Source organism: Haliotis rubra, unplaced genomic scaffold (genome assembly GCF_003918875.1).
Source record: "Haliotis rubra isolate DU_JTF1 unplaced genomic scaffold, ASM391887v1 Scf1282, whole genome shotgun sequence".
Taxonomy (NCBI): domain Eukaryota; kingdom Metazoa; phylum Mollusca; class Gastropoda; order Lepetellida; family Haliotidae; genus Haliotis; species Haliotis rubra.
The window spans coordinates 15,989-42,220 of NW_025765206.1; the positions used below are offsets into that span (position 1 = coordinate 15,989).

At 40.2% G+C, this 26,232-nt stretch overlaps 2 protein-coding genes across 2 annotated transcripts; one reads left to right on the forward strand and one right to left on the reverse strand.

The window, feature by feature from the left end:
- Positions 1-3,207: 3,207 nt before the first annotated feature.
- LOC124266851 lies at positions 3,208-7,840 on the reverse strand. Its single transcript, XM_046701664.1, has 5 exons — positions 7,752-7,840; positions 6,868-7,051; positions 4,601-4,979; positions 3,411-3,599; positions 3,208-3,300 (listed from the first exon to the last, which is right to left on the reverse strand). The coding sequence occupies exons 1-5, from the start codon at positions 7,795-7,797 to the stop codon at positions 3,208-3,210; spliced, it is 891 nt and encodes a 296-aa protein (XP_046557620.1). The 5' UTR covers positions 7,798-7,840.
- A 3,319-nt stretch (positions 7,841-11,159) lies between these two features.
- On the forward strand, positions 11,160-19,598 carry LOC124266854. Its single transcript, XM_046701665.1, has 5 exons — positions 11,160-11,235; positions 14,844-15,037; positions 16,999-17,097; positions 18,128-18,256; positions 18,966-19,598. Exons 1-5 carry the CDS (start codon positions 11,197-11,199, stop codon positions 19,156-19,158), a joined length of 654 nt encoding a protein of 217 aa, XP_046557621.1. The 5' UTR covers positions 11,160-11,196; the 3' UTR covers positions 19,159-19,598.
- The last annotated feature ends 6,634 nt before the right edge of the window (positions 19,599-26,232 follow it).

A 26,232-nucleotide genomic window follows, 5' to 3' on the forward strand; every position in this document is an offset into this window, starting at 1 on the left:
TACAAGTGGCCTTATATTTATCATTATCACAATTGCGCATGTAGATGTATTTGATGTCCAGATTCGACTATTTACACACCGCCGTCACATAGCTGGAGCATTGCTGAGTGTGACGTTAACTATGAAGCAAGCAAATATGGAATCTGTCCTTTATGATAGGTATTTATCTCGATAATTTTCTCGTCACTAGAATAGTTAACTCTTTCAACACCAGTCAACCAGAGGCATTTACTGCCATGACACCGAGTTCCCAGAGACTCTGAGGTCATAGATGAAGCCTATGTTTATGAAGGAAATTATAAGCTTGTAAAACGTTATTGCTACTACATCCCATACACCATTTAAAAGATCTAATCCTACTGTTGATAAATATGAAGTTTATTTTTATAATATTATTCAAATAATACAACTACAACTTAAATAAATTTATTTTTGAATGAAAATGCAAGCTTACATTTATAACGTCCAGATAAACCACGAAGGAAGCAAAAACTATGGCGATTTGTTCCATTTGTGACATGTCATAACATGCCCGTGCCTTTTTCTTATATATTTTCATTATTACGTAATCAGAAAATTATTATAAAAAGATTTCTTAAATAATATGTATGGTCTCCTATTTCCCGACTTTCCGCTCGGTAACAAGACATAACAACGGAAAATACCTCCGTTTTCGAAGCTTCGTATGAATAACATGGGAGGCGAATCGTGTGATGTCGGGTATCGTTTGAAAGCTCTGAACATCAACATCACTGTACCCTTGCCGAGAGTATTTTCACAGTTGTAAGAAGCGATTTTATTGGATAAAGATATGTTTCTAATGACGCTTTTTCGCCACAGGGTCGTAATTGGTCAAAATCAGACACGTGACCTAAGGCAGCCAATCATATTACGGCAATGGATACCGTCCTCGTAAACGAAACCTTTTAGATTTAGACAAAAGTTTTGGGTAAAATAATGCTATTCTAAACATATTAAGCAAGAAATCGCTACCTATACGTAGATTATGGAACGTTTTGGACGTATCGTGCTAGGTTATGACCTTTGACACAAATGCTTCATGTATATATTTTCGCATTAAACATCGTGTCCGAGCGTGAAGATTGAGGCGGCGAGAGCCGAGATGTCACTTGTCAGTGACTTGACTTACATTACATGATCGCACAAAAAGATGGAAATAGTAATTTTATATGTACGTTTGACAACTTTTATGAATGTTGTTGTTGATTTTATTCATTAGTTTATTCAATTTATTTAATGAATTCCTCGAAACATCGTTACTTTGCTCTTTGACAATGTTATTGTGGACCCGCTGCCGAAGCATGTGTCCGAGAATCGTTGTTTTCAATAACACTGCGAAAATAGATTATAATTTTTAATTCTGCTGATAATATATGATAAATTGAAATTTAATAAGTGTTGTGAAATGTGATAGATTTAATATATGAATCATAAGTCAGGTAGGTTCCTAAAGTTATGTCTCATTTTGACGTGACTACTGCTCGGCAGATTAATCGGCCTCCGGTGTCTGGGGACTCATAACGTTGTGGCCGCTTAAGCGGCCTGCGGTGTTGAATGGGTTAAGAAACTGTCGATGTGACGTTGACTTTAAACTCACTCAATCATTTAGATGGCATAATTCATGTAAGCCGAAACTAAAAGGTTTATTAATATTTATTTCAGAGCAGATTTTAACAGTTAGTTGGTTGGTTTGTTGTTTAACGCCGCACTCAGCAATATTATAGCTGTTTGGCAGCGGTCTGTAAATAATCGAGTCTGGACCAGACAACTCCGTGATCAACAGCATGTGCATCAATCTAATTTGGATACGATGACATGTCAACCAAGTCAGCAAGAATGACCGCTCGACCCCGTCCAGACAATGAAAACCGACGGGAAAACAATTATGTATACTAACAGAAAAATGTAACTGTGCATAACATAAAATTGCTTAAAATAAACGTTATTTGGGAAGTTATAAAAATAACACTAAATAAACATGTAGCAAAGCCCTTTACAAGGAATTTAATGTCACGTATCGCACTTTGTGCTCAATGAACTTCAGCAAGATAATGTCCGTCCACATGTCGCTTGTGCTGTGACAGATTTCTTCACAAGGGAGAACATTCCTGTACTCCCCTGGCCAACTGTTTCCTCCGGACCTGTCCCCGTTGAGCATGTTTGGGATGAAATGTTGCGATGTTTACGTCAAACCCAGAATCAGTCATTGACTTAGCTGAACTGGAACAAGCGTTGGTTCAGACATTGAACATCATTCCCCAAGCTTTCTTCAGTCGCTTAGTGTCGTCTATGCGTCGTCGTTGTCAAACCTGCATCAACACCAGTGCCAAATCATACAGATTTCGATCTTATCCTGTCAACAGTTAAACAGAGATAAAGGAACACACTACAAATCATGTTATTATCATTTTGCATTAAAATATGACATAACATCAAATAATGCACAGTTACTTTTTTCCGTTGGTATATGTGAGGTGGGGTGAAACTGGGTTTAACGTCGTGCTTGAGAATATTTCGCTCATATGACGACGTGTGTATGTGTATGTGCGGCTGCTTGTACTAGCCCAGACTTAAGCTGGTTTTATAAAGCTAGCCTACTGAGATACTATGTCGCAGTGAAGCAAGAATACCCCACTCAGACACATTATACTGACTCCGAGCCGACCAGTCCTTGTTGTACCCATTAATGCCGAGCGCCATCAAGTACCATATTTTAACGTCTTTTGGTATGACGCGGTCGGGGATCGAACCTTCCGCTCTCCAGTTGGTATATGTACAGCTGATATATCTAAAGTGGCGTGGTATAGTGCGTCATTTCTTTTGAATAGTACACTACTGGAATAGCATAGCATGTGACATAAAATCAGATAACATTATCTAAGCTCTCTTATAACCAAGGTTTAAGACCAAGTCGGGATCGTGAGAGAACAACAAACCACTTCATAGATCTTTTAAGCACTTTAATCAGTGTAAAAGACGATGATGTACTAAACCTTTGGATATGTGGCATGGAGCTTTTTTAGGCACTCAGAAACCTGGTCAAGGCTCCCAACACAAATATAGGTGACATAGAATAATTTGTTTGAGCTTCCATGTGGGAAAGCTTTCTTCCGGAACACTGATCCCCATTTACTGGTTCCACTGGGAAAGGCACTTCCGAAGACTATTCCACTGTAGTAGTGTGGCTCATCCGTGTCCTGTTCTGTCGGGGGCGTAGGCTCCCATTGCATGCTTGAGATCTGATGTTGCAAGAACAACAGGCTGACCGCTAGCGTAAGGCTGTATCCGGCCAGTACCCAAATTGAGACCTTTAAGGACACGGAAGTCCTTTGTCATGTAGCCGGTTGGCGCTTCAAAATTATGGGTAGTAACTCCTGCCGGCCACTCACCGGCAACTGTGAACATTGACTCAAATTTGATACAATGAGACATGCCTGCACAACCAATTGTAACATTTTGGAGAAGTCGTATCCGTAAGTATCTACAGTGTTTCTTGCAGGGCGCCTCCCTGAGCATATCCTGTTTTTCGATCCTGGGGCTTCATGGCCGCCATGACGTAGCCAGAACGCTGGGTGATTCTTAAACAGATGATGCATTCACGTTTTTCAAACATGCTGCTTTGGGGATACAGAGCCTATTTTTACGTTTCATAATCTGACCCTTTCTGTTCGAGAACAATAAAAAAAATTTAAAAGTATAACCTGTGATATATCTCTGATTGTTGTACCGTTCATCGATGATCTATATACATGTATGACTTGTTCAGATTGCGGTGCGTTTTAATATTCTCTAAATATGACTCTTCTTGTTTTACATTTAATATATACACAAATATATAGTTAATTAAGCACCCCTTGTATTTTTGCAATGATAGGTTTTCAACACCCACATACAACTTGTCGTGGAGACCACGATGGAAAAACATGAGTTTTTCTGACCCGTATATCTTTGACTCATAAAAAACCGACAAAATGATTTGAGACCATGTTGATTATAAATTGCTCATTTTGAAAAATAAAAACACTGATTTTCATATAAAATCAATGTCTGTACAAGTAAGGCCCTGGAATGTTTAATGTTGAATTTAAGGGTGAATGTGAACTTTCAAAATGTCATTTCACGTTTCCTACACGATTCAGTGTAAATACCGAGTGTAACCCCCATGTGAATGAATGACAGCCAACACACTCCTACTCATACCCCATGTCAGCCTCCTGATCCTCTAAAGGGGCAGTCTACGCCATTCCTCGTGCAAAGCAGCTTTCAGCTGGGTCAGGTTATGTGCAGGAGGATCCCTTTGTTGCAGTCATGTCCCAGATATGCTCCAAAGGGTTAAGATATGGACTCATTCAATCGTGAGATATGTCAGGGGATGCTTAACTAAATTCTCTGTGTATGTGTGCACATGTCTTCATATCCAGATCTACATATTTGCTTACATTTGACAGGTTATATACCATCTGGTACTAGATTCCTTCTGAAAAATTCGTTTGATTGAATGTTCAAAAACATAAAATTTATATGCACAAACAGAGATAAAAAGACGAGTGCAGTTACACGATACAAACCGAATACATACTGTTGTTTTCAGGGTGCTCCCGTGTGATGATATACTTATAATCTTGGACTTTGTGCTTGGTCCGATGCTGTCATCTCTACCTCCAGCTTCTGTGGGGTTGAAGCATTCCCCGTATGGGTGAGTATTGGTCGCCATCTGAAGCTCTCTGCCATGATCCCAGGCATTGATGAACTCCTTGTTGTCCCATACCAGGCTGTCAATGGCTCCTCCCATCCGCCCAGAAGCACTGACGAAGAGGTCATGGTCGTGGTTCGATATGGTCCATCTTCCGCTGTAGCCTCCGTCCACATACCCCAGCCTTTTCTCGCTTTGATGGTTCAAGTAGTGTACGACAGCTTGGTGATAGTCGGTGCCATATGCCTTGGTAAGGTCCGAATACCTGGGATTACAGGAGACATAAGATAGGATCATTTCATGATATTTCCATCCAATTCTTCAATATTTCTAGATAGAATCCTAAAAGAGAAGTCAGTTTGTTTAGTTTGGTTTGACCCATGAAGGTCCGGTTAGAATTGGTCTTCAGTAACCCATGTTTGTCGTAAGAGGCAATCGGGTGGTCAGGCTCGCTGACTTGGTTGACAAATGTCATCGTATCCAAATTAGGTAGATCGATGCTCATGATGTTGATCACTGGATGGTCTTGTCCAGCCTCGTTTATGTAAAGACTGCCATATATCTAGAAATATTGTCGTTTAACGTCCAGTATTCCATTTATATGCAACTGTCTCTAAATAATCTAAACCAGACAATTCAGTGACTCACATGGGCATCGATCTATGCAACTGACAAGCATCAGCCAAGACAACGACCCTGACCACCCTGACCCGTTAGGGGGCGGTTGGGTAGCCCAGTCGTTAAAGCGTTTGCTCGTCACACTGAAGTCACGGTTCGATTCCCTTCATTGGTACAATGTGTGAAGCCCATTTCTGATGTCAATTGCTGTGATATTACTTAAATATTGCTAAAAGCGGCATAAAACAAACCTTACTGACTCACTCGCTGTCCCGTTAATCGCCTCTTACGACAAGCATGGCTTCCTGAAGACCCATTCTTAGCCGCATTTCCACAGTCAAAACAATGCATCGACCTTGTTACTTAAATCTGGCATTGTAACAGAAATATAAGCTACAGATAGATATAAGATATATGCCACGTGCAAATGTCACCATTTGAGATGATGAGAATAATCTCAGAATAAGATATTGTCGGCATGACACGGGTTTCATCATTAAACTGCTAACATGATGAACATTTTAATCAGGTCATAATCTTGCATGATTTAAAAGTGTATTATAACTTAACAAGTCTTAGAGAGACATATTTACAAAATGACGCCATAAACATTCTCTAGCCAGTCGGACTAGTGACTGTGGAGATTTACTGGCCCGACTGGATTTTTACTAGCCACGGGCTAGCGGGCCAGTGACTTCCAACGCGTAAGTCAAGTGTCATGAACAGTTACAAACTCGCACGAAGCGAAGCATGGATTCAACAAAACACAGCCACTCCCAATCTTACGCGCTCAGTGAGGTTGAAAATGAATACCGTGGCCATCAGCTGATTGGTGACAGCTTTCTTCGTCATCCGAAGTCCGAATCCCACAGTTGCTCGCCAAATGCATTGGTGAAATTTATAAGTTTACATTGCCATTTATTGTGCTGTGTGACAAAATACCGGACAGAAACATTCACTACTGTGAAAATATAACTTTTCCCAAACTTGGAAGTAGCGGTCTTTCATACTTAAGAGTATAATAAACTTAAATATGAAGGCTCCTAAAGTTACCACATATGGCATACACAAGAACCTTTCAAGTAAAGTTGCAATAATGAAATTACAGCAAGCTTCAATGGAGTGTTTTCTACATTTATTACATACCATTGCTTTTGTTGACTGTGATTAAAATATACCATCTATATAGTGCGGCTTGAGGCAAGTTTTATAATGTTAGAACCTTATGGGTCCAGTGATGCACACCTCTCATAGTGAACGCGTGAGGAATCGAACACGTATCTTCGTCATGACGGGGTGGTGGGGTAGCCCAGTGGTTAAAGCATTAGCTCGTAAAGCCGAAGACCTGAGTTCGATTCCCCAAATGGGTACAATGTGTGAAATCCATTTCCGGCGCCCCCTCTGTAATATTACTAAAACGGCGTAAAACTAAATTCACTCACGCTCACTTAGCCATGACGAGCAAATGTTGAAACGGCCAAGCTACCCTACAATTCGTTTAGCTTGAAATATGTCTTGATTGAAAGTAGCTTTACCTTTTAAGATATTGTCTTGAGTGAAAGCTACCACAACCCTGTCGTCCCTCGCTGATCCCCTTCGACAGCCAGTGTTGCTTAGCTGCGGCTTCAGTGTTGATGCCCAAATGGTGGAGGTCAGCGTTAGTGTTGACGTAGAATATTGGATCAAACACTAACGGTGATGCAAGGTCCACATCAGCATCTGAAGTGGAAATCATGAATATTTTGTTTTTATGACAAGCCTCAATGCTTACGTTAACCATTTAAAATATCCCGGTACGGACGGATAACCTAGTGGGTAAAGCCTTCGCCCGTCACGCCGAACACCCGGGTTCGATTCCTACCATGGACACAATGTATAAAGCTGGTGTTCTAGTGTTCCCCCGCCGTGATATTGTTGGAATATATCTAAAAGTGGCGTAAAACTATAACTCACTCACTCAGTCAAAATAACCCCTCTGCTTTAAAGAGTCATGTCCTTGCGCGTATGCTTGTTTGTACAACACAAGCTTTCATGTGTTCGAATAACCACATTGAAGTGTTCTTTCCACTGATCACGAAAAATGATAAATAAAAAATCCATTTTCACAATAAAGATAGGTATATGGCTGGAATATTGCGCCATATGGCTGGAATATTGCTGAATGAAACTAAACTCACTCGCACACTCACTATAGAGAATTGCAACGGGCACTATTCCAGTCGCTAAAGCGTCACTTTTAGGAATATTCTTCACATGTCATGCATTCGTGTCGCGGTATTGTTAATACAGTTTCGAAACGTGGTATAATTGTTTGTTTTGAATATTTCACCATAAAAACTACTCTTGTGTACATATTTATAATACAGTTGAACTATCTATGCTCATTACCGTAAATAAACATAAATATTTGTGTACGTACCAACAAATAAGGGCAATACTGCAAGGACAGTTGTAAGTAGAGACATCCTGCCTTCACAAGTGGGATTGGCAGAGGCGTCCGTGAGATTTACCATGTGACAATCAGACACAGTTGCATGACGCACGATTTTATTGTGACAAGTACAGATAACGTCGGTTTCTTGTAACATGTAATGGTAAAAGTTTTATCACCTTCAAGGACACTGTGGAAGGGGCGTAGGTTAACAATCACATTTCCATCTGAGAAGATGCCACCAATTACAATCATTTACAACGGATTGTACGTCCCGTGAAAATCCCGGGTTAGAATTGGTCGTCAGCAACCCGAGCTTGTCGTATGAGGCGACTAACTGGATCGGGTGGTCAGGGTCGCTGACTTTGTCGGCACATGTCATCGTATCCCGTTTGCGTGGATCCAGACTCTATTATTTACAGACCACTGCCATATAGCTGGAATACTTATTATATAAGGATATAATTAAATATGGTCACTTTACGCATTACAGCCAACTCACTCACATATTGTAACAATGTAATGTAAGGATCACCATGTTTGTTACATGCAGTATTAGGGTTGGCTAAAATGATCGATAATCGGAGATATTGTCAATAGGCACAATTACAAATGATTATCGATATGAAAACTGGGTTATCGATACTATCGTACATTAATTTTTGTGATGGAAAAAAGTTTAAGTTTTGCAATACAAGGTACAAATTTAGGACTTTATTCATCATCTGCTTCTAAATCATGTTCAGGGGACTGTTGTGTTAATAATCCATGCCAAAACATGTCACCTCTCAAAAAAGAGGTGAAATATATTCGTTTAAAACTTATTTAATTGGCATTTAGAAACTGGTATGATGAAGTGGTACAAGTTTCTTTATTGCAATAGATACGACGTTTCGGAGGCATTCAACATGAAACGGCCCCACCCTACAATAAACAGAGATCATAGATACCATTCCCACTGCTTACCATCATCTAATCAAGGCAAATGCACAGTAACCCGTTCCTACCCTTATCCATATGTCTTCATAGCCATCATCAATAAACACAACAAATATCCGCTATGCCATCACACTGTACACCAACCTCTTCAACTACAAAACCCCAAATATCCTTTATCGTTAGTATATTCTCCTTGTGCATACGTTGTTGTCATCTACACCTAAACGTCGCATCTGTGGCAGTAAAGAAGTTGTCAGCCCATAAAACCCATTCCTCGTTATTATATTCGTTATTCGTTTCGAAAAATCACGAAGAACACATTGCCTCTGATTTTACCCCCACCCCATCATAATAACCGTTGGGTGACCGGAAAAATATCATGGTGTGGTGCCTCCAATCTTATGTCTCATCTTTCAATGGATCAGATTGCCAGAGTGAAAGAACTTTCAAAAGTATAAATGTATCGAACAAAAATCGAAAACCAAACTTTCATTTAAGACTTGTTTTAAATTCAGGGTCTGTTCTGAATATTAAGAAGCATAATGGTATACTCCCTAAAAAGTAGGTGATAACTGGAAATATCTTATAATTACAGAAATACAAAGAGGTGTGGCTATTGGGTGGAAAGGGGTTTGGTTGTGTGGTTGGTTTGTTGTTTAACGCCGCTCTCAGCAATATTCCAGCTTTATCGCGGCAGTCTATATAATCGAGTCTGGACAAGACCACCCAGTGATCAACAACATGAGCATCGATCTACGCTATTGGGGTACGATGGCATGTGTCAACCAAGTCAGTGATCCGGACCACCTGATTCCGTTAGTCGCCTCTTATGACAAGCATGGGTGGAAAAAGAAGACGCGCCATAGTGTTAGGTGACACTCAACAAAAGACATTGGCTATATTTTGTAAGGGACGATGCATCATCAGGTGAGACGAAAGGGATGTGCGGTAAGACAAAGAACGTTGAGATGATTTCACCATTAATGATCAGCCCTTCGATTATTCACAGATTGTTATCATATAGATGGAACTGGTGTGTTCCCCTTTTGTCCACGTTAGTATATACGTGGCATTGTAACATAGATGTCGTCAATAGCTGCCAGATTGTTAAAGCAGTAATCGCTCGCTCATCCACCATTGTTTGGTGGTGATTCGAACGCATCCAGAATCGTACAGGTGCTTATGTTTTGAGCAATATTTGTTGCTTTCATTCATATGGAAATTCGAATGAATCGTGTATTTCAGAACGAGCTGATAAGTCATACCAGTCACAAAGAACGTATGCAAATTTAATGTTGTCATGTTTTAAGGGTACATTTAAAATTACCACATTAAATATGTTCCATCCCCATCTAACATTTTAGTAGTTTTCGTTAATGTATATGTCCTTTGATGTATTCCCTCCTTTGAAATGATTATTGCTTAACACATTTCACGTGCAAGCTGTGAACTGGGAGTGTACATTAAGCACATCCAGGTGTCTCGAGTTTACTCAACTACCCGGAACTTGGTATCAGGTCGGTGGTGGCACGTGATAACATTGGATTATAGGATTTTTCATGCTGTTCAGAATGAATCTGCATTTTATTTGGGTATTGTGCGTTTTAGTAAACAATCCTAAAAGAAACTCGCACATTGAAAACAAAGTGACCTTGTATTCCTAATGATCTTTTGTGCTGTCTAAGAAAATATGATATCGCAAAGGCATGTAAACAGTAGAACAATGTATATGTTTCTGTGTTGTTTAACGCCGCACTCAGCAATATTCCAGCTTTATGGCGGTCGTCAGTAAGTAATCGAATCTGGACCAGACAATCCAGTGATCAACATCATGAGAATCGATCTACGCAACTGGGATACAATGACATTTTTCAGCCAAATCAGCGAGCCTGACCACCCGATCCGGTAGTCGCCTCTTTCGATGATCATGGACCTGAAGACCAATCCTAACCGGGATCTTCACGGGTTAAAGTGAACATGTAGTGGAGTGCATGTGCACAAGTAATTCATACGAAGGGTATATTACTAAAGTTTAAAGCACTCTTCACACACCCCGAGGGGGGGGCAGCATTTCTGCTGTTCAAAATTACTGCTTGAAAATTCCTTTCAGAACCATGAAATTTTATGACATACCGTATAATGTTATCTGTCCATATCTAAATTTGACAATGACGGATGTCACATCTTCTCACACTCTACTTGACGCTATTCAGACCCCGTGGTTATTACACAGAAACCTGACTGTTTACCCCTTAATTGAGCGCTGCCTTTGTCCGGTTCAATGTGAGGCACAGCGTGGCATAAACACAGAAATGTGCAATAGTAGGGATCGGCAAATCATCCTTTTTGGTGCTTCTTTTTTCGTGATGAATTTGTCCGTATATTTAGCCCCGTCATGCTGACTTGCAGGATCCGTGTGCATGCTCGACTAAACACTTGACAAAAACAAGTAAACAGGTCTCTATATAAGGACCACCGCTTCTCTATTCTGTGTATGACGAGCCATCAGCGGTCAAGCATCATGAAACTCCAGGTAAGTGAACTAAACCACATTGTTGCTGAAGAAGGAGCGGTAGGGTTGCCTTGTGGTTACAGCGTTTGCTCGTCACCCCCAAAACCCGGGTTCCATTCCCCACATGGGTACAATGTGTGAAGCCCATTTCTGGTGTCCTCCGTCGTGATGTTGCTAGAATATTGCTATACCATACTCACTCACTCATTGCTGAAGTTGGTGTTTGACCTGTTTGTTTGTTGTTTAACGCCGCATTCAGCAATATTAGAGCTATAAGGCTGTGATCTGTAAACAATTGCGTCTGAACCAGAAACGCCAGTCATCAACAATCGTGAGCATCGATCTACGCAATTGGGATACGATGACATGTGTCAACCAAGTCAGTGAGTCTGACCATCCGATCCGGTTACTCACCTCTTTCGACAAGCATGGGTTGCTCAAGACCAATTCTAACCCAGATCTTGACGAGTCGCTGTTCGTATGATATCCATGTAAGAATACATGATCTTCCTATAGATTGTTTTTTATCACTTTATTTCTTTTTGAAAGGTACAGGGTATTACATGATTATAGACGCAATCAAGTGAATAATTTCAGATAAATGTACATGTAGATATAATATAATATTGTATATACTATATTTTCATTTGTACATCTGGCGAACATCGAATGAAAAAAGAACATTAAGTATTTCCGATTTTTGGTTTTAGTTAACCACATCGGTACACACCAAGAACTTGCCAAAACCTTTGTCTTTCTACCTAAAATCCGAAAGGCCATGATAGCCACACGTGACCTGCAGCTCAAAACGGTGTCAAACTAAACTCACTCACTTTGTCATGTAGTGGGCCTAACTAAGCGACCTTACAATTCAGTTATGATTTTGCAAATGTTTCAGTTCTACTAGAGCTTTATCAAATATTTACGTGTGACAAAACGTATAAAACCATAATGTCAAAAAAATAACGTCTTGTCACGTTTATCCGAAGAAAGACTTCTTTTCGTTTTGACAGGTAAATTAGCAGGGAAAACTTTATAAATGGACCACTGAAATTCAGTGTTGACTCCAAGGGTTCCCGATAAACATGTCATGTCCACGCACCCGCCACTCACACGGTTTGCAAAAATGGTAGATGTCTGTTCCTTGACACCTCCCAGGTAATCATGTTGAAAATCACTTGATTGTTTGGTCCAACGCGATTATTTAAAGACCGCCGTCATACAGCTGGAATAATGTTGAGAGCTGATAACAGATAGGAATGGTTTCGTGCTGAACGTTTCATCAGCACAGAGGTAATAAGATTAATTGTTTTTTATTACACATTCTGTTTTCAAACGTATCTGATAAATAATAGCGAGTGATAAAAATTCTGAAATATGCAATGAAAGCAGCTTTTTACCGTAAACGAATGTGAAAACGTGCACGTTTTTCTCAGGAACATTTAGCATAAGTTCTATAGCAACGTTGATAAAAAGTCTTTGATCAAGAGTGGCGCAATAATAAGATTATTCATAGCTAGTTACTCGTCGGGGACTAATGTAAAGGTATGACCTGCTCATATGACATGCAGCTGGACTATAATCTATGACCATGTCATATATACCATCCCCAAAAAGTAGGGGATATTGGGTTTACAAGATTGATGAAATGCAAATGATGAAGCCAAGGAGGAAACAGATGATGAAGAGAAATTAAGGGAAAATGTGACAATTTATTCAATCCTTTGGAAATGTTTCATCTGTATGGATATATATTACTTTTTCTCATATGCATTGGCATTGGCTAGTGGTATGCTCGCAAAATGGAATATCCCCTACTTATTTTTAATGGTGTATATATATAGTTTCACAGATTGAACTTTAACAGCAGACCACTTACAATGTATATGGACTATTCTCCACAACACTGTTGATACGACCTCGGACAAGCCAGTCGTTATTATGTTCTACCTTTCAGTGCAAGGACGATGTGATAATCTGACCAGCTGTAAACTATGAAAATTAAATACACGGCGCTTGCTGTTTTTTCTGTCGTTCATAGTTCTGTTTTCTCAATTGTCGATAAGTGGGCGTTCTTGTGTATTACGTGGCGAGTTTTGATGAAGAAGAATTGGCAATTGGCAGTCATAACTAAAGGGTAACCTGATATTGTCTTCGGAGTCAACTTCGTATGTTCAGAGTGCATAGATCCGGTGTGTTGGTGGGTGGGTGAAAGATATGAGCTGGAGAGTGACATGTTATTGGGTATGTGAGTAAGTGAGTTTAGTTTTACGCCGCACTCAACAATATTCCAGCTATATGGCGGCGGTCTGTAAATAATCGAGTCTGGACCAGACAATCCAGTGTTCAACAGCATGAGCATCGATCTGCGCAATTGGGAACAGATGACATGTGTCAACCAAGTCAGCATGCCTGACCACCCGATCCCGTGAGTCTCCTCTTTCGACAGGTATAGTCACCTTTTGTGGCAAGCATGGGTTGCTGAAGACCTATTCTACCCCGGATCGTCACGGGTCGACATGTTATTGGTGTTTAATATTAGTAGCAGGGTGAGTGGGTGAGAGTTTGTGAAGAGCATTCCAGTTGCATCATGTCTCGTATGTAGTTTGAATATTGAAGCCCACAATGACCAAAGTCATAAATGTTTTGTTAAAGGTATAATCACGTTTGTGGTGCCAGCAGACAATTGGTCGTAATCGCAAAAATGCAGGCGGATTATTGCACTGCCAGTGCAATGAAATTGCATCAGCGGATTGATACTCATATCATTTCACAATTCAACAGTGATTCACAAACACATTCCTTTGCCCAATATTATACATCCAGTTGCTATTCCTTTAAATTCTCAATTTCTAGGTCATTCACAAACACAGATCTAGACGAACGAGATAGATTTGTATGATGCACAATGAATTGAAATTTTCTGGAATGCCCATTTGATATTTCTTTAAATGCTCAATTTCTAGGTCATTCACAAACGCAGAAATACGATATAGATTCGTACGATGCACAATCAATTAAAAGTTGATAGAACGGCAATTTGATACAACCGGTTGATATTCCCTTCAATGCTCAATTTCAAGGTGATTCACGAACATATACGACTGTGCAAAACGATACAGCCAATTGCTGCTCCTTTAATTTCACAACTTCATTCACCAACCCGTACGTACCGTATAGATTCATACTATTAGGATGAACGATGTATTAAGAGTTTATAGAACATGGCCAAGTGTGCCACACTCTTACAAAAATTGTTTCCGGGTCAGTGATGTTCATTTCATCTTCTAAAATGCCATTCAAGGATTTGATCGAGTGAGTAAGTTTAGTTTTACGCCGCACTCAGCAATATTCCAGCAATATGGCCGCGGTCTGTAAATAATCAAGTCTGGACCAGTCAATCCAGTAATTAGCATTATGAACATCAATCTACGCATTTGGGATACAATGACACGTGTCAACCAAGTCAGCGAGCCTGACCACCCGTTAGTTGCCTCTTACGACAAGCAAGGGCTACTGACGGCCGGTTTTAACCGGGATCTTCACAGGTCGGGTTGGTGATGCCATAACCATTCCAACATAACCATTAAGAACCTTGTACATGTGATGTTGATTAACTTGTACTTCAGGTTCTACTTCTGGTCGTCTTGATCATCCCTGCTGCTGTGTCCTATGACATTGATGATGTCGACATTGACGATGACTCAGAAGAGCCCAACGTGAGAGACAAACGCTTCATCTGGAAATTCGTCGCAAACTGCCCTCAACAAACTGACTTCTCACAGCCATTCATGTTGTCCAGCAACGCCACTGGATACCCTGCGTAAGGGCACCTGTTTTATCCATCTCACTGAATCTAATGACAATGGTGTGAATTTAGGGGCTTCCTCACAATATTTGTCATTTCCGACTTTGATAAATTAAGTCAGTCTTATAACCAAGGATAAAACCCTGTCATTTTCTGCCTCACTGTAACTGGTGACAGTGAGACTAATTCGGAGACTAAATTCTATGTGTTATATTTACGAGTTTCAAAAGCTATCCCATTCTCAAAGCTAAAGATATAAACCATTGCATTGTCTATGACCTACTTGAGATTTGACCTACTTGACTAAGAAGGTCATCAGAATGCGGTTCCGGGCATCGACCCTCAGATTGTAGTTTAAATTCCGCCCTTTGCAAAGGTCCTGGTGCCTGTCAATTTTCGGCAGGCTCGAGTCCACTGCACAGGTCCTGTTACTTTACCGTTCATCGGGCGGGGAACATGAGGTTCCTTACAGGCCTAATTACAGTATGTTGGCCCGTGAAATATCCTGCTGATTCCATTATATTGAACATGTCCTAGCATCTAAGAACTACTGCAGTCTTTCATTACGGTGCGTTGGCCGTTGAACATGATGTTTTCTGCAGACGCCATTATTTTGCATAAGCGTTTTTAGGTGAGATTTCCTTTTAAATATTTGATTGCTCTGCTTTTGTCTCGATAATAATGTTCATTCAGACCTCATTATGTAGTGCTAAGCCCATGGAACCTGAGGCCTCTAGCAGGTTGCATCACAGTGCTTAGGCCCCGGAAAATAATGTTCCTTTAGACCTCATTACTCTGCTCAGGCCATGAAATCTGAGAGTGTTTGAGGGTACCATCACGGTGCTTAGGTCTCGGAAATAATGTTCCTTCAGACCTCATTACATCAATAAGGCTATTGAATCTGAGACTTTCTGCGGGCTTCATCACCGTGCTTAGGCCCCCGAAAATAATGTTCCTTCAGACCTCATTACATCACTAAGGCTATTGAATCTGAGACTTCCTGCGGGCTTCATCACCGTGCTAAGGCCCCCGAAAATAATGTTCCTTCAGACATCATTACATCACTAAGGCTATTGAATCTGCGACTTCCTTCCGACTTTCTGCGGGCTTCATCACCGTGCTTAGGCCCCCGAAAATAATGTTTTTTCAGACCTCACTACAGTTCCAAGACCCAAGGGCCTGTTCCATATAGTGGTCTTAGCGCTAAGCCTCGTAAGCCTCCGTTAAAGTACATGTTTGGGAGTTACGATCACCTTAGCTTAAAGAACGTTTTGTGGAACGGGACCCTGGAACCTAATATTTCCGGAGGGCTTCATAGTCCCGTGAGTTGAGATAGCCATGGTGCACTAGCTCCATTACCTTTCGCCACTGCATTGTGAATCCTCGTTCGGCAATACATGTTTTCACTTAATTTCAACCTTGTAAATTGAATAATGTGGTTGAATCCTCTTAGTTCAAGACATTATATTTCTTCAGTGTTACAGATGTTCATCACAAGGGATCAGTGTTACAAGTCATCATCTATAGTTGTAATAGTATAGATAATGTGCCCTGGGAGGGCACGTATGTCTACCGGCGTTTTCATCATAGAATATGTATATTCTACTAATGTCACAATTTTGTCAAAAATTTCCAACACCTGAAAGGATGGGGTCTGTGCGGGTAACAATGGCAATTGCCCGTGGTCTTGGTATATTGTTCTGCCTTCAGTTGCTGGCGCTCTATAGCCCATTTTTATATTGCATCTTCTTCAATAGAAAAATAAGTTTAAATACTTTTAGGGTTACCTGCTAGTTTTAGATATTTATCTAAGCTACTCTAGTTGTTTTTTCTGCCCTTTGTCGACAGGTGTTTATAGTCTACATTTATCAGTTTATTATTGTATAAATGGTTTTCGTCACGATATGGCTGATATATTGCTGATGTGACGTTAAATATTCACTCATTCCTCATTGTTATATTGCTATTTTATACAGGGAAGCTATCAACAACGAAACCAAAACTGCGAACCTAACTGGATGCCTGAATTTATTCAACACGTCATCAACTGACCCTAAAATTCCAGAGGATCCTATGTAAGTATATTTTTTATAAAAATACGATCGAACCCAGTTGTCTCGAACTCGGCTGGGTGAAATCAGCTGTTGTGTCGAACAGTTAGGTCTCGACAAATATTTACCATATTTACTTCCAGATTAAATGACTGTGGTTAAGTGGATAGTGGATAGAGCGCCTGTTGGGGCAATGGGCTAGCCTGGTGCTTAAAGCGTTCGCTCGTTATGCTAAAGCCCCGAGTTTGGGTACAATGTGTGAAGCCCATTTATGATGTCCCCTGCCGTGATATTGATGGAATATTGCTAAAAGCGGCATAAAACTAAACTCACGCAAGCATTGTCGTCACCAAAGTGTACACGTCAAAGGGTACATCACATCGAAACGACAGTCCCTGACATAATTTGATACTATTCAACGTGGCAGTAAACACATTCATTCACTGAATACATAGCAAAGACTAGAAATGTTTGAATGTCTTGCCAGTACGCTTGTCAGCTAGAATTAGGTTGATGATAGCTGGTGTTCCAATTGAATGTAAGCTTTCCCTTATTGACTCAACTTTCCCTTATTGAGTAAGCTTTCCCTTATCAAGTAAGCTTTCCCATATTGACTAAGCTTTCCCTTATTGATTAAGCTTTCCCATATTGACTAAGCTTTCCCATATTGAGTAAGCTTTCCCTTATTGAGTAAGCTTTCCCATATTGACTAAGCTTTCCCTTATTGATTAAGCTTTCCCATATTGAGTAAGCTTTCCCATATTGAGTAAGCTTTCCCTTATTGAGTAAGCTTTCCCTTATTGAGTAAGCTTTCCCTTATTGATTAAGCTTTCCCTTATTGACTAAGCTTTCCCTTATTGATTAAGCTTTCCCATATTGAGTAAGCTTTCCCATATTGAGTAAGCTTTCCCTTATTGAGTAAGCTTTCCCTCATTGAGTAAGCTTTCCCTTATTGATTAAGCTTTCCCTTATTGACTAAGCTTCCCCTTATTGACTAAGCTTCCCCTTATTGACTAAGCTTTTCCATATTGACTAAGCTTTCCCGGTATTTCAGGCTGGTCAACGTGACCAAGGATCTATGTCCAGCAGACATGATGGTGTTACGAAACTACAGAGGAGATGCCAATGACACGTGCTGGGTGATCCTTGGCATTCAACCCACCATCCACTTTGCTGTCTGCAGGTTGGTTTGCTTTGTTTGTTGTTCAACGCCTCACTTGGCAGTATGCCAGCTATATGGTGGCGGTCCGTATTGTCTGGACCAGACAATCCAGTGATCAACATCATGAGCTTCCATTTGCACAATTGGGTTGGGTTTTGTGTTTTTTGGAACGCCGCACTCAGCAGTATTCCAGCTATATGGCGGCGGTCTGTAAATAATCGAATCCGGAAAAGACAATCCAGTGATCAACAGCATGAGCAATTAGGACACGATGGCATGTGTCAACCGGGTCAGCGAGCCTGAACACCATATCCTGTTAGTTGCCTTTTACGCCAAGTACTTCTGCGGTCGAGATTAGGAACCGACTGTTTCATATTCGGAGAGGATTTTGACCATAACATTAAAACTGGAAGTACATCCATTACGTTTCGTAAATGATGATTGGATTCTGAGAGTGAAAGGCCGCTGTAGAGCATAGTCAAAAGGTAAATACCAAATGACAGCAGGGCCATTAAAGACAAGAATAATCTCCGCGTGCAAAGTTGCGCCCCTTAGACGAATGTGGATTCACTGATAGTTGGTTCAAGTCCCTCACTCTCACTCGTAATGACACATGGTCTGTCCTGACAGCCCCTGTTCAAATGTTTTGCCAAGATTGTACAGATATTCAGTGAGATAACCCACCTTGTTATCAACAAGATTCTTGCTTTATCATGAATGCATCTTTCAGGACCACCAATTGCCTAACCTTTAGAAGTCGATCATGGCTGTCCAACCGATGTCTCCGAGTGTTCAAGTCCGTCCCCGTCGTGGCGTTCTGTGGTGACCGGCCAGATGGTCAGCGAATTGTGATGGATCGTGTCATTGTCCCGACATCTTGCACTTGCGTTGGTGTCAAATGCAGACGAGTCCGTTTCTGGTAGCTGCCTGCATGCTGAATGACGAAAAAGGGGAGAGGCACGACTTTAAAACCAATATTTCTCTGTACTTATGTAACTGATGTGAATTAGGTCGTGGTGCAAGTGTTCCTGTTCATCTATATTAGTGTCCATTTAAAACTTCATTCAAACCTGGCGCATATCCCCTGTACAGAAAATTAACCCTTTCGTTAAAATCCGAGAGTTTTGACAAACCAAAATTATTTTTAAACCAAAACGTAATCAATGCATGGAACACTTACGTCTAAAGCTACCTGCTGGTGACACAGTAAAGTTGGGTTTCGTGACGGGAGGAATATCGCCAAGGGTTAGGTTCCTACCTTGGTTTTACGCGTATTTACTTAGGTGTCCTTCCTCTCAAATTGTCCATGCAAGGTGATATTTAAGCGACTTGCGATGCTTAATAAAGACACGTCCGCATGAAATATTTTTGTTGTTATTTCCTTGTCAAGTATCACCTGGCTATCTCATATAATTGGCTTTATCAATAGTGAAACCTTAAATCTGAAAGATGTTCACAGGTAAATCTTTTCAACAAATTTATATATGATGGAGACAGTCCCAAACGCTACTCCCTGGTCAAAGGGAAATAACTCTGTGACTTGACGGGTCAGAACACATTACCTCCCTTGGTTTCTATGTTACCGCAGCAATGTGAACATATACCGTACTCATCCACATTCACAGTCGGGACCAACTCGTGTTATTCCGGGACAAGCCGAATAGCGACTCGTGCCCCTCTGGAAGGATTTCATATTGGCGTAGGAACATCAGAACTACTTCAAACAGGAACGATAACTCTATTCCTGTTTGATTCCAATGGTACTTAATATCACCGAAGTACTCATACCTTGTATTGCTGTTTTTGTTTTGGCTTAATTATTTTAAAGAATTAAACCTCCGTGGTACAACTAAAAGAAGGAGAAAACATATAATTAGTTAAAGACATATTCTGAACCTATTATTACCAGATGTTCACCTTATATTTCCCAGTATATTTCTGAAATGGGTTTAATAATCAAAAATGGGATTTGTTTAATTGAATATGCAAAAAAATATATATATAAAAACCCAGCTACATTAATTCCTAAGTCAGAAACTCAAAAATGACTTCAAAATATTTCTCAAACTGAACACGTGTAACCTTGCTGTCATACCCCAAGTGGAATTTTAAATGAATTCGCTGAAAAATATATGAATGACCAAAAAAAGGTCAGACTAAAATATTCCGAGATGTGAAAAATATGCCCAATGTTAAAGATTAGTTAAAGCTGACTAGATACATACAGATATAATATTATTGCTTTGAAACTCGTAGCGATTTATATATACACTTCTTAAAACCGTTGGAAGCGCACGTACAGTCACCACAACAAGCCCACAAGATCGTCAGAAATACACTTAGTTGGACCTGTGAGAGCCGTTATGTCAACATACGCACGTTCGTGTATTTGAAGCTCTCACCGTCAATCGCATGTTTCTTTTAAAAAACTTCACATTAGACAGCACCATTCTGTTAGCTACGTTCTTAGTACTTTCAATATGACGATATATATTTTTGAAGATTTTCTAAACAATAGCATTATGCCATAAACGATTTGAGTAGTCGGGATTATTTTTATCAAAGCACCGCAACCATTACGCGTGTTCTTATTGGTTTGACGTATTTTCGCACATAACAAGCATCAATAGGGGGACGAGTCTTCTTGGAGGTTACGAAAAGGGGCGAGTGGTGACGAATGCCACATTCATTGTAGCCAATGGCTAAAGTTGTTCAATCAGAAACGACAACAAAATTGAAGACATTCAACAGATCGGACATGCAAGTTTCACCTAATAGGATTTTTATCCATTTAAGGGATACACATCGGCCACGGGGAAGTTTAATCTAAACTTGCAACTTTATCACAGAGGAATATTTGAATAGAATATTTGAACTATTAGGAAAGAAACGTCTTGCTCTAAATGCAAAAAGTGCATGAAGTGCTTGTTTTGTTTGTTGTTTTGTGGACAACTCAAAGATAATACTTATATTGCTTATGGCTTGTGCTCTATGCACGCCTCCGGTTTAGCAATATCTTCAATGATATTCACACAAGACTTACCCATAATGTGGTACATTATAAGTTTTTCACTGGTCTCGATTGGGACATGGGCTGATGTACCCTCGATGTTTATGTTCCCCTCGCCCTTCGGGCTCAGGGAACATAAAGAAACATCGAGGTTACTTCAACCCATGGGCCCGGAGGGACCAGTGAACAACGTATTTATCTAATCGAACACCTCAATGGTAATTTTGAACTGTTTGAAGCGCGGGTATTTGATCGTAGTATGGAGTACCAGACGACAAGAAAAACAATTTTAGAGTTATCTCCCTTCCATCGATTTGCATTCGCAAAACGTCGGTAATTTCCGTACATCATACGTGATTCAATGGTATTCGAGATAAAGAATTACTACTTCGAAGTACAAAATGAGTTCGGCATTCCCAGCAGGGTACATGAAAATGTTACTCGCTTGTAAGCGGGGCACACTGAAAATAATAGAAGCGCGCTCAGCCCACAGGGGTTCGAATCACTGTTTGGACAATAATTTTAAAAATTAAAAATCTAGATTTTTTCAACCGTATGTCGTTTGAATATATTATGAGTAACTTATACTTCACATTTGAACGCAATCGGTGAAGACAGCCCGACTATTTTAACGTGCGTTCAATCAAACCTTACATTTTCACAAAACAATGTGTTGAGCTTGTAGATTATTCTTTTGGCCTTCTGCTCATTGTATTCAGTTTGTGTAACTGCATTTCATATTTGACCACTGACCCTCGCATTAGCACTACCCTCCGTTTTGAACAAACGTCTGGCCGCCCTTCGGTAAACATCGACCCTGTCCGAAAATCTCGGAATGATTCGGAACACAAAACTGAATACGATGAGCAGAAGGCCAAAAGAATAATCTACGAGCTCAACACATTGTTTTGTGAAAAACGTAAGGTTTGATTGAACGCAGGTTACAATAGTCGGGCTGTCCGTTTTTCGATCAGGCTTTTAGCATCGCGAGTGTCACCCCTTGTGTATGTTATGTAATGAGTGTAGCGGGAGAATTTTCTACAAAAATCCATTTCTTCACCGATTGCGTTCAAATTTGAAATATAAGTTACTCATAACATATACACACAATATACGGTTGCAAAAATCTAGATTTGTATTTTTACAAATTATTGTCCAAACAGTGATTCGAACCCCTGGTGGCTCAGCCAATCAGAAAACGACATTTATGTGTGAGGCAAGATAAGACAATGTGTGAGGCAAGATAAGACATTATGAGCCTCAATCTCTGCAAGTCGGGTACGATCACAGGCATCAAACAAGTAAATGATCACACGCAAGCTCCCTCTTATGACAACACGGGTAGCTGAAGAACAACTCTGGCCCACATGTTTTACGTGACCAATATATTTGGGAAACTGCGTAAATGGTTATGAATATATACATGGTCAGTCTCATGATATGGATTGTCGGTAATTAATTCCCAATGCTATTATAGACAACACAATGTATGTCGCCAATATCAACTGGTCTCTGCATAAGTCGTACCTCACGGAAGAAATTGTCAATTTACATACAATCACTACCAGCTATTCAATACACGCACAGAAGTTGGTACAGACATCGACAGACGTGTAAGATGCATTTATTTGATATGGGATTACATTGAATTGTATTCGTGTATAAATATTGACAGACCTCGCCCAGATGAACCATACAAAGCCGGCTGTCGTCAACTGCATTGTTCATACAGAGACTATCTGGGTGCCGTTGTACACAACAACCTTGGCCAGTATCTCCTTATCGCCATACGTTTTAACCATAGTCTTTGGCGAAGGTTGACGTCCCGTTGCACAAATCTACCTTACGCTAAGGTAGCCTTAGTTAAGGTGAAAATGTCAGGTTGGCCTGACCCGATGTTCTCTTCTTGCCTGCAGGTATTGTTTGGGGATTAGAATCACTGGACCGTACTAATCTTTAAAACAATGGGAATTAAGGCTATATAGTCTGTATTAGAAATACATGTATGCCAGCAAATAAGAGAAACGGTAAAATTTATCGCATTTTGTTTTAACTGAGATTGACGCTCCCAGTAATTTCAACATGGCTACATTCTTGGTGATGTGTGAGGAAACTGGTAGATAGGATATATTGAGGATCACATGTATCAGTCGTTCATCAAATAACCAAGCATAATTCTGAAACGTCGCCGATAAACCTACAATCGTTTGGGATGTTTTGGAAATACACGAACACTGACGCCGAAATCAGTTTTCTGCCATATTGGATAGTGTTTTGAAAATCACGTTTCACCAAGGTCGGTCATGAGACGCCCATTACATCACGTATATTTCACACTCAGCTGCTACATTTACATCACTGAATACCTCATACATTTTAGACAATCAAATAATAATTATTCTTTGTCACCAAAACCAAATGTTCAGATGAAATCAAAGGAAACACATTGGGTGTGAAAACGAACGCTGTGCTAGTTGTGAATGTAAAAAATGGCCAACATTTCTACAGTGTGTAACATTTTCTTAAGCTTTCAGATATCCATTTGTCTATTCGTTGCATGCATATACTCAATACCTTTTTACCTTTTCTTGTTTTATAAATATAATCAATTAATATTTAAACAAATAGTATATTGTAATGACAGAATATTAAACTGCTAACTTTAATTCTACAAGAAGTGTCTACATGTATGTCCTCCTTCGGTCAAACCGTACAGTGTTTTCTCATAGGGTCGTACAAAAGGAGGAATTGTTTTCATTATGAAGAAGAATAGCAACATAATAATGAACAAAGAAAGGTTCTATCCTGAAAATACTCACAATTAAAAAACTCACGTGTTTTGAAATACTCTTTTTAAGTTGGACTCATGTCAAATAGGTGCGCGTGCTGTCCACATTAAGATACAAGGTCAAGCTATCTAAATGTTTATCCATACAGAACATTCATTAAATGGTAATCAGTCAATTCATGTTCTGTCAAAAGAGCGTCAAATTCTGACTGACATACCGAGCTTTTTATACTCTGAACGGAAATATTGTAAGTTGCAAAATACATGTTCATAAAACAAGCAATGGAGTCAACTACATTTGTCTATTTCAATTCCTTCGTTAAATTACTACAAGATATGGCTAGTACTCTGTTGAAAATTAGACATAATACATCTACACACAGAGGAGAATAAGAACTAAGTTACATACTGGATGGGGCCGTCCATTTGGCTATTACCTAGGGTCTCATGACGTATGGGGGCCGTCCATTTGGCTATTACCTAGGGTCTCATGACGTATTGGGGCCATCCATTTGGCTATTACCTAGGGTCTCATGACGTATGGGGGCCATCCATTTGGCTATTACCTAGGGTCTCATGACGTATGGGGGCCATCCATTTGGCTATTACCTAGGGTCTCATGACGTATGGGGGCCATCCATATGGCTATTACCTAGGGTCTCATGACGTATGGGGGCCATCCATTTGGCTATTACCTAGGGTCTCATGACGTATGGGGGCAGTGGGGTAACCTAATGGTTAAAGCGTTGGCTCTTCACGCCGAAGACCCGAGTCCGATTCCCCACATGGGAACAATATGTGAAGCCCATTTCTGGTGTACCCGCCGTGATATTGTTGGAATATTGCTAAAAGCGGCGTAAAACCATACTTACTCACTCACTCATGACGTATGAGTTCACCATTTCTTGTAATTTGTGATACTATCCGATTACAATGTGTATCTGCGTACTGGGAAAGTTTTGTTCATCTGAACGAAACCTCACGAAAATATAATGTCCGCATCCATGTGACGTGAGTTACAGTGACCTTGTGTAAATTGTGGAATTATGCTACATCGACTTTATCCGTGTGTGATCTCCCTGTCGCCATTTGACACCGAAGAGGAAAATCAATGTTCGTCATTTATTGGCAAGCCATTTTTAATATTGAATCTACAACGTTATACATATGTTCACATATCCATTTTATACACATATGTCGTTCAGATATCAGGCAATATGTCGTGTTCGCTCACGCTACCGAAAAGATGCCAAATTTAGATAATCCTCGCACAGTGTTTTTATGGGTGTACGATAAAAAGCGGTGAAATTTATTGAGTTTTTTATCGCATAGCATCATTTCGAAAAACACTTAGCAGTGTCTATTTTTCAAGCCACCTAAGTTTTTGCACTTTAATTTATACCATCGGATAGGCAATTTCATAGCCTGCATTTCTGTGTCATTTTATAGCTCCCGGTAGATCCAGGGTCGCGCGAGTGCTATTCTCGCACCACGTTCACTTTTCAGGGCTTATGGAAAGTGCGTCCGAACAAACACCCCGGCATCCAGGCGTTCATGTTGCCACTAGGTATCCTTCCAAAGTAAGATTTGCCAAAGGTAGCTTTGTGCAACGGGCGTGACTTTTTGTTAAGGTTGCCTTAAAGGAGAATACTTGACAATTGCAATAATTTGCTCGGTGAAAGATAAAGCCATCAGAAACATGTACCCCAATTTTTATATAAAAATTATGGTTTATTATGTTTTATCGCGAAAACAGTTTCTGTTATCTGAGCTTCGGCCAATATGCATATTCCGCTGGAACCCACGTGACCTTTCCGCTCGTGACGTCATATGTTGCAAGCGTCCGCCATATTGCCAAAGAACAAGCGCTACAGTCATACAAATCGTGTTGTTTCTGTCGTTTTGTAAATGGTACGATGGTGTATTCCGTTGCCTGGGGATGGACGGAGTCATCGAACTATGGAAAGAGACACCATTTCGTCCGTTTTCCAAGTAAAGAGACAGATTTAGGCAGGAGAAATGCTCCGATCATTCCGAGTCGGACGCATATGAAAGAGACATGCACACATGGGGTATGAAAATCCCAAAGCTAGGCTGAAGAAGGAAGAAAGACCCACGAGATTTATTTATACTCCATCATTCCCTGTAACAACTTAGTGTCAGTGGTATTTTAAACATAACCTTAGCCACTGTGATCAA

Coding starts and splice junctions, on each gene's coding strand:
- LOC124266851 (XM_046701664.1), bottom strand. CDS start 7,797: ATGTCTCTACTTACAACTGTCCTTGCAGTATTGCCCTTATTTGTTG. Junction 7,052..7,751: donor AGTATTGCCCTTATTTGTTG/GTACGTACACAA, acceptor TTTCCACTTCAG/ATGCTGATGTGGACCTTGCA. Junction 3,600..4,600: donor GGAGCACCCTGAAAACAACA/GTATGTATTCGG, acceptor CATCTGTTTAAG/AATCACCCAGCGTTCTGGCT.
- LOC124266854 (XM_046701665.1), top strand. CDS start 11,197: ATGACGAGCCATCAGCGGTCAAGCATCATGAAACTCCAG. Junction 11,236..14,843: donor CAAGCATCATGAAACTCCAG/GTAAGTGAACTA, acceptor CTTGTACTTCAG/GTTCTACTTCTGGTCGTCTT. Junction 18,257..18,965: donor ATCCACTTTGCTGTCTGCAG/GTTGGTTTGCTT, acceptor TGCATCTTTCAG/GACCACCAATTGCCTAACCT.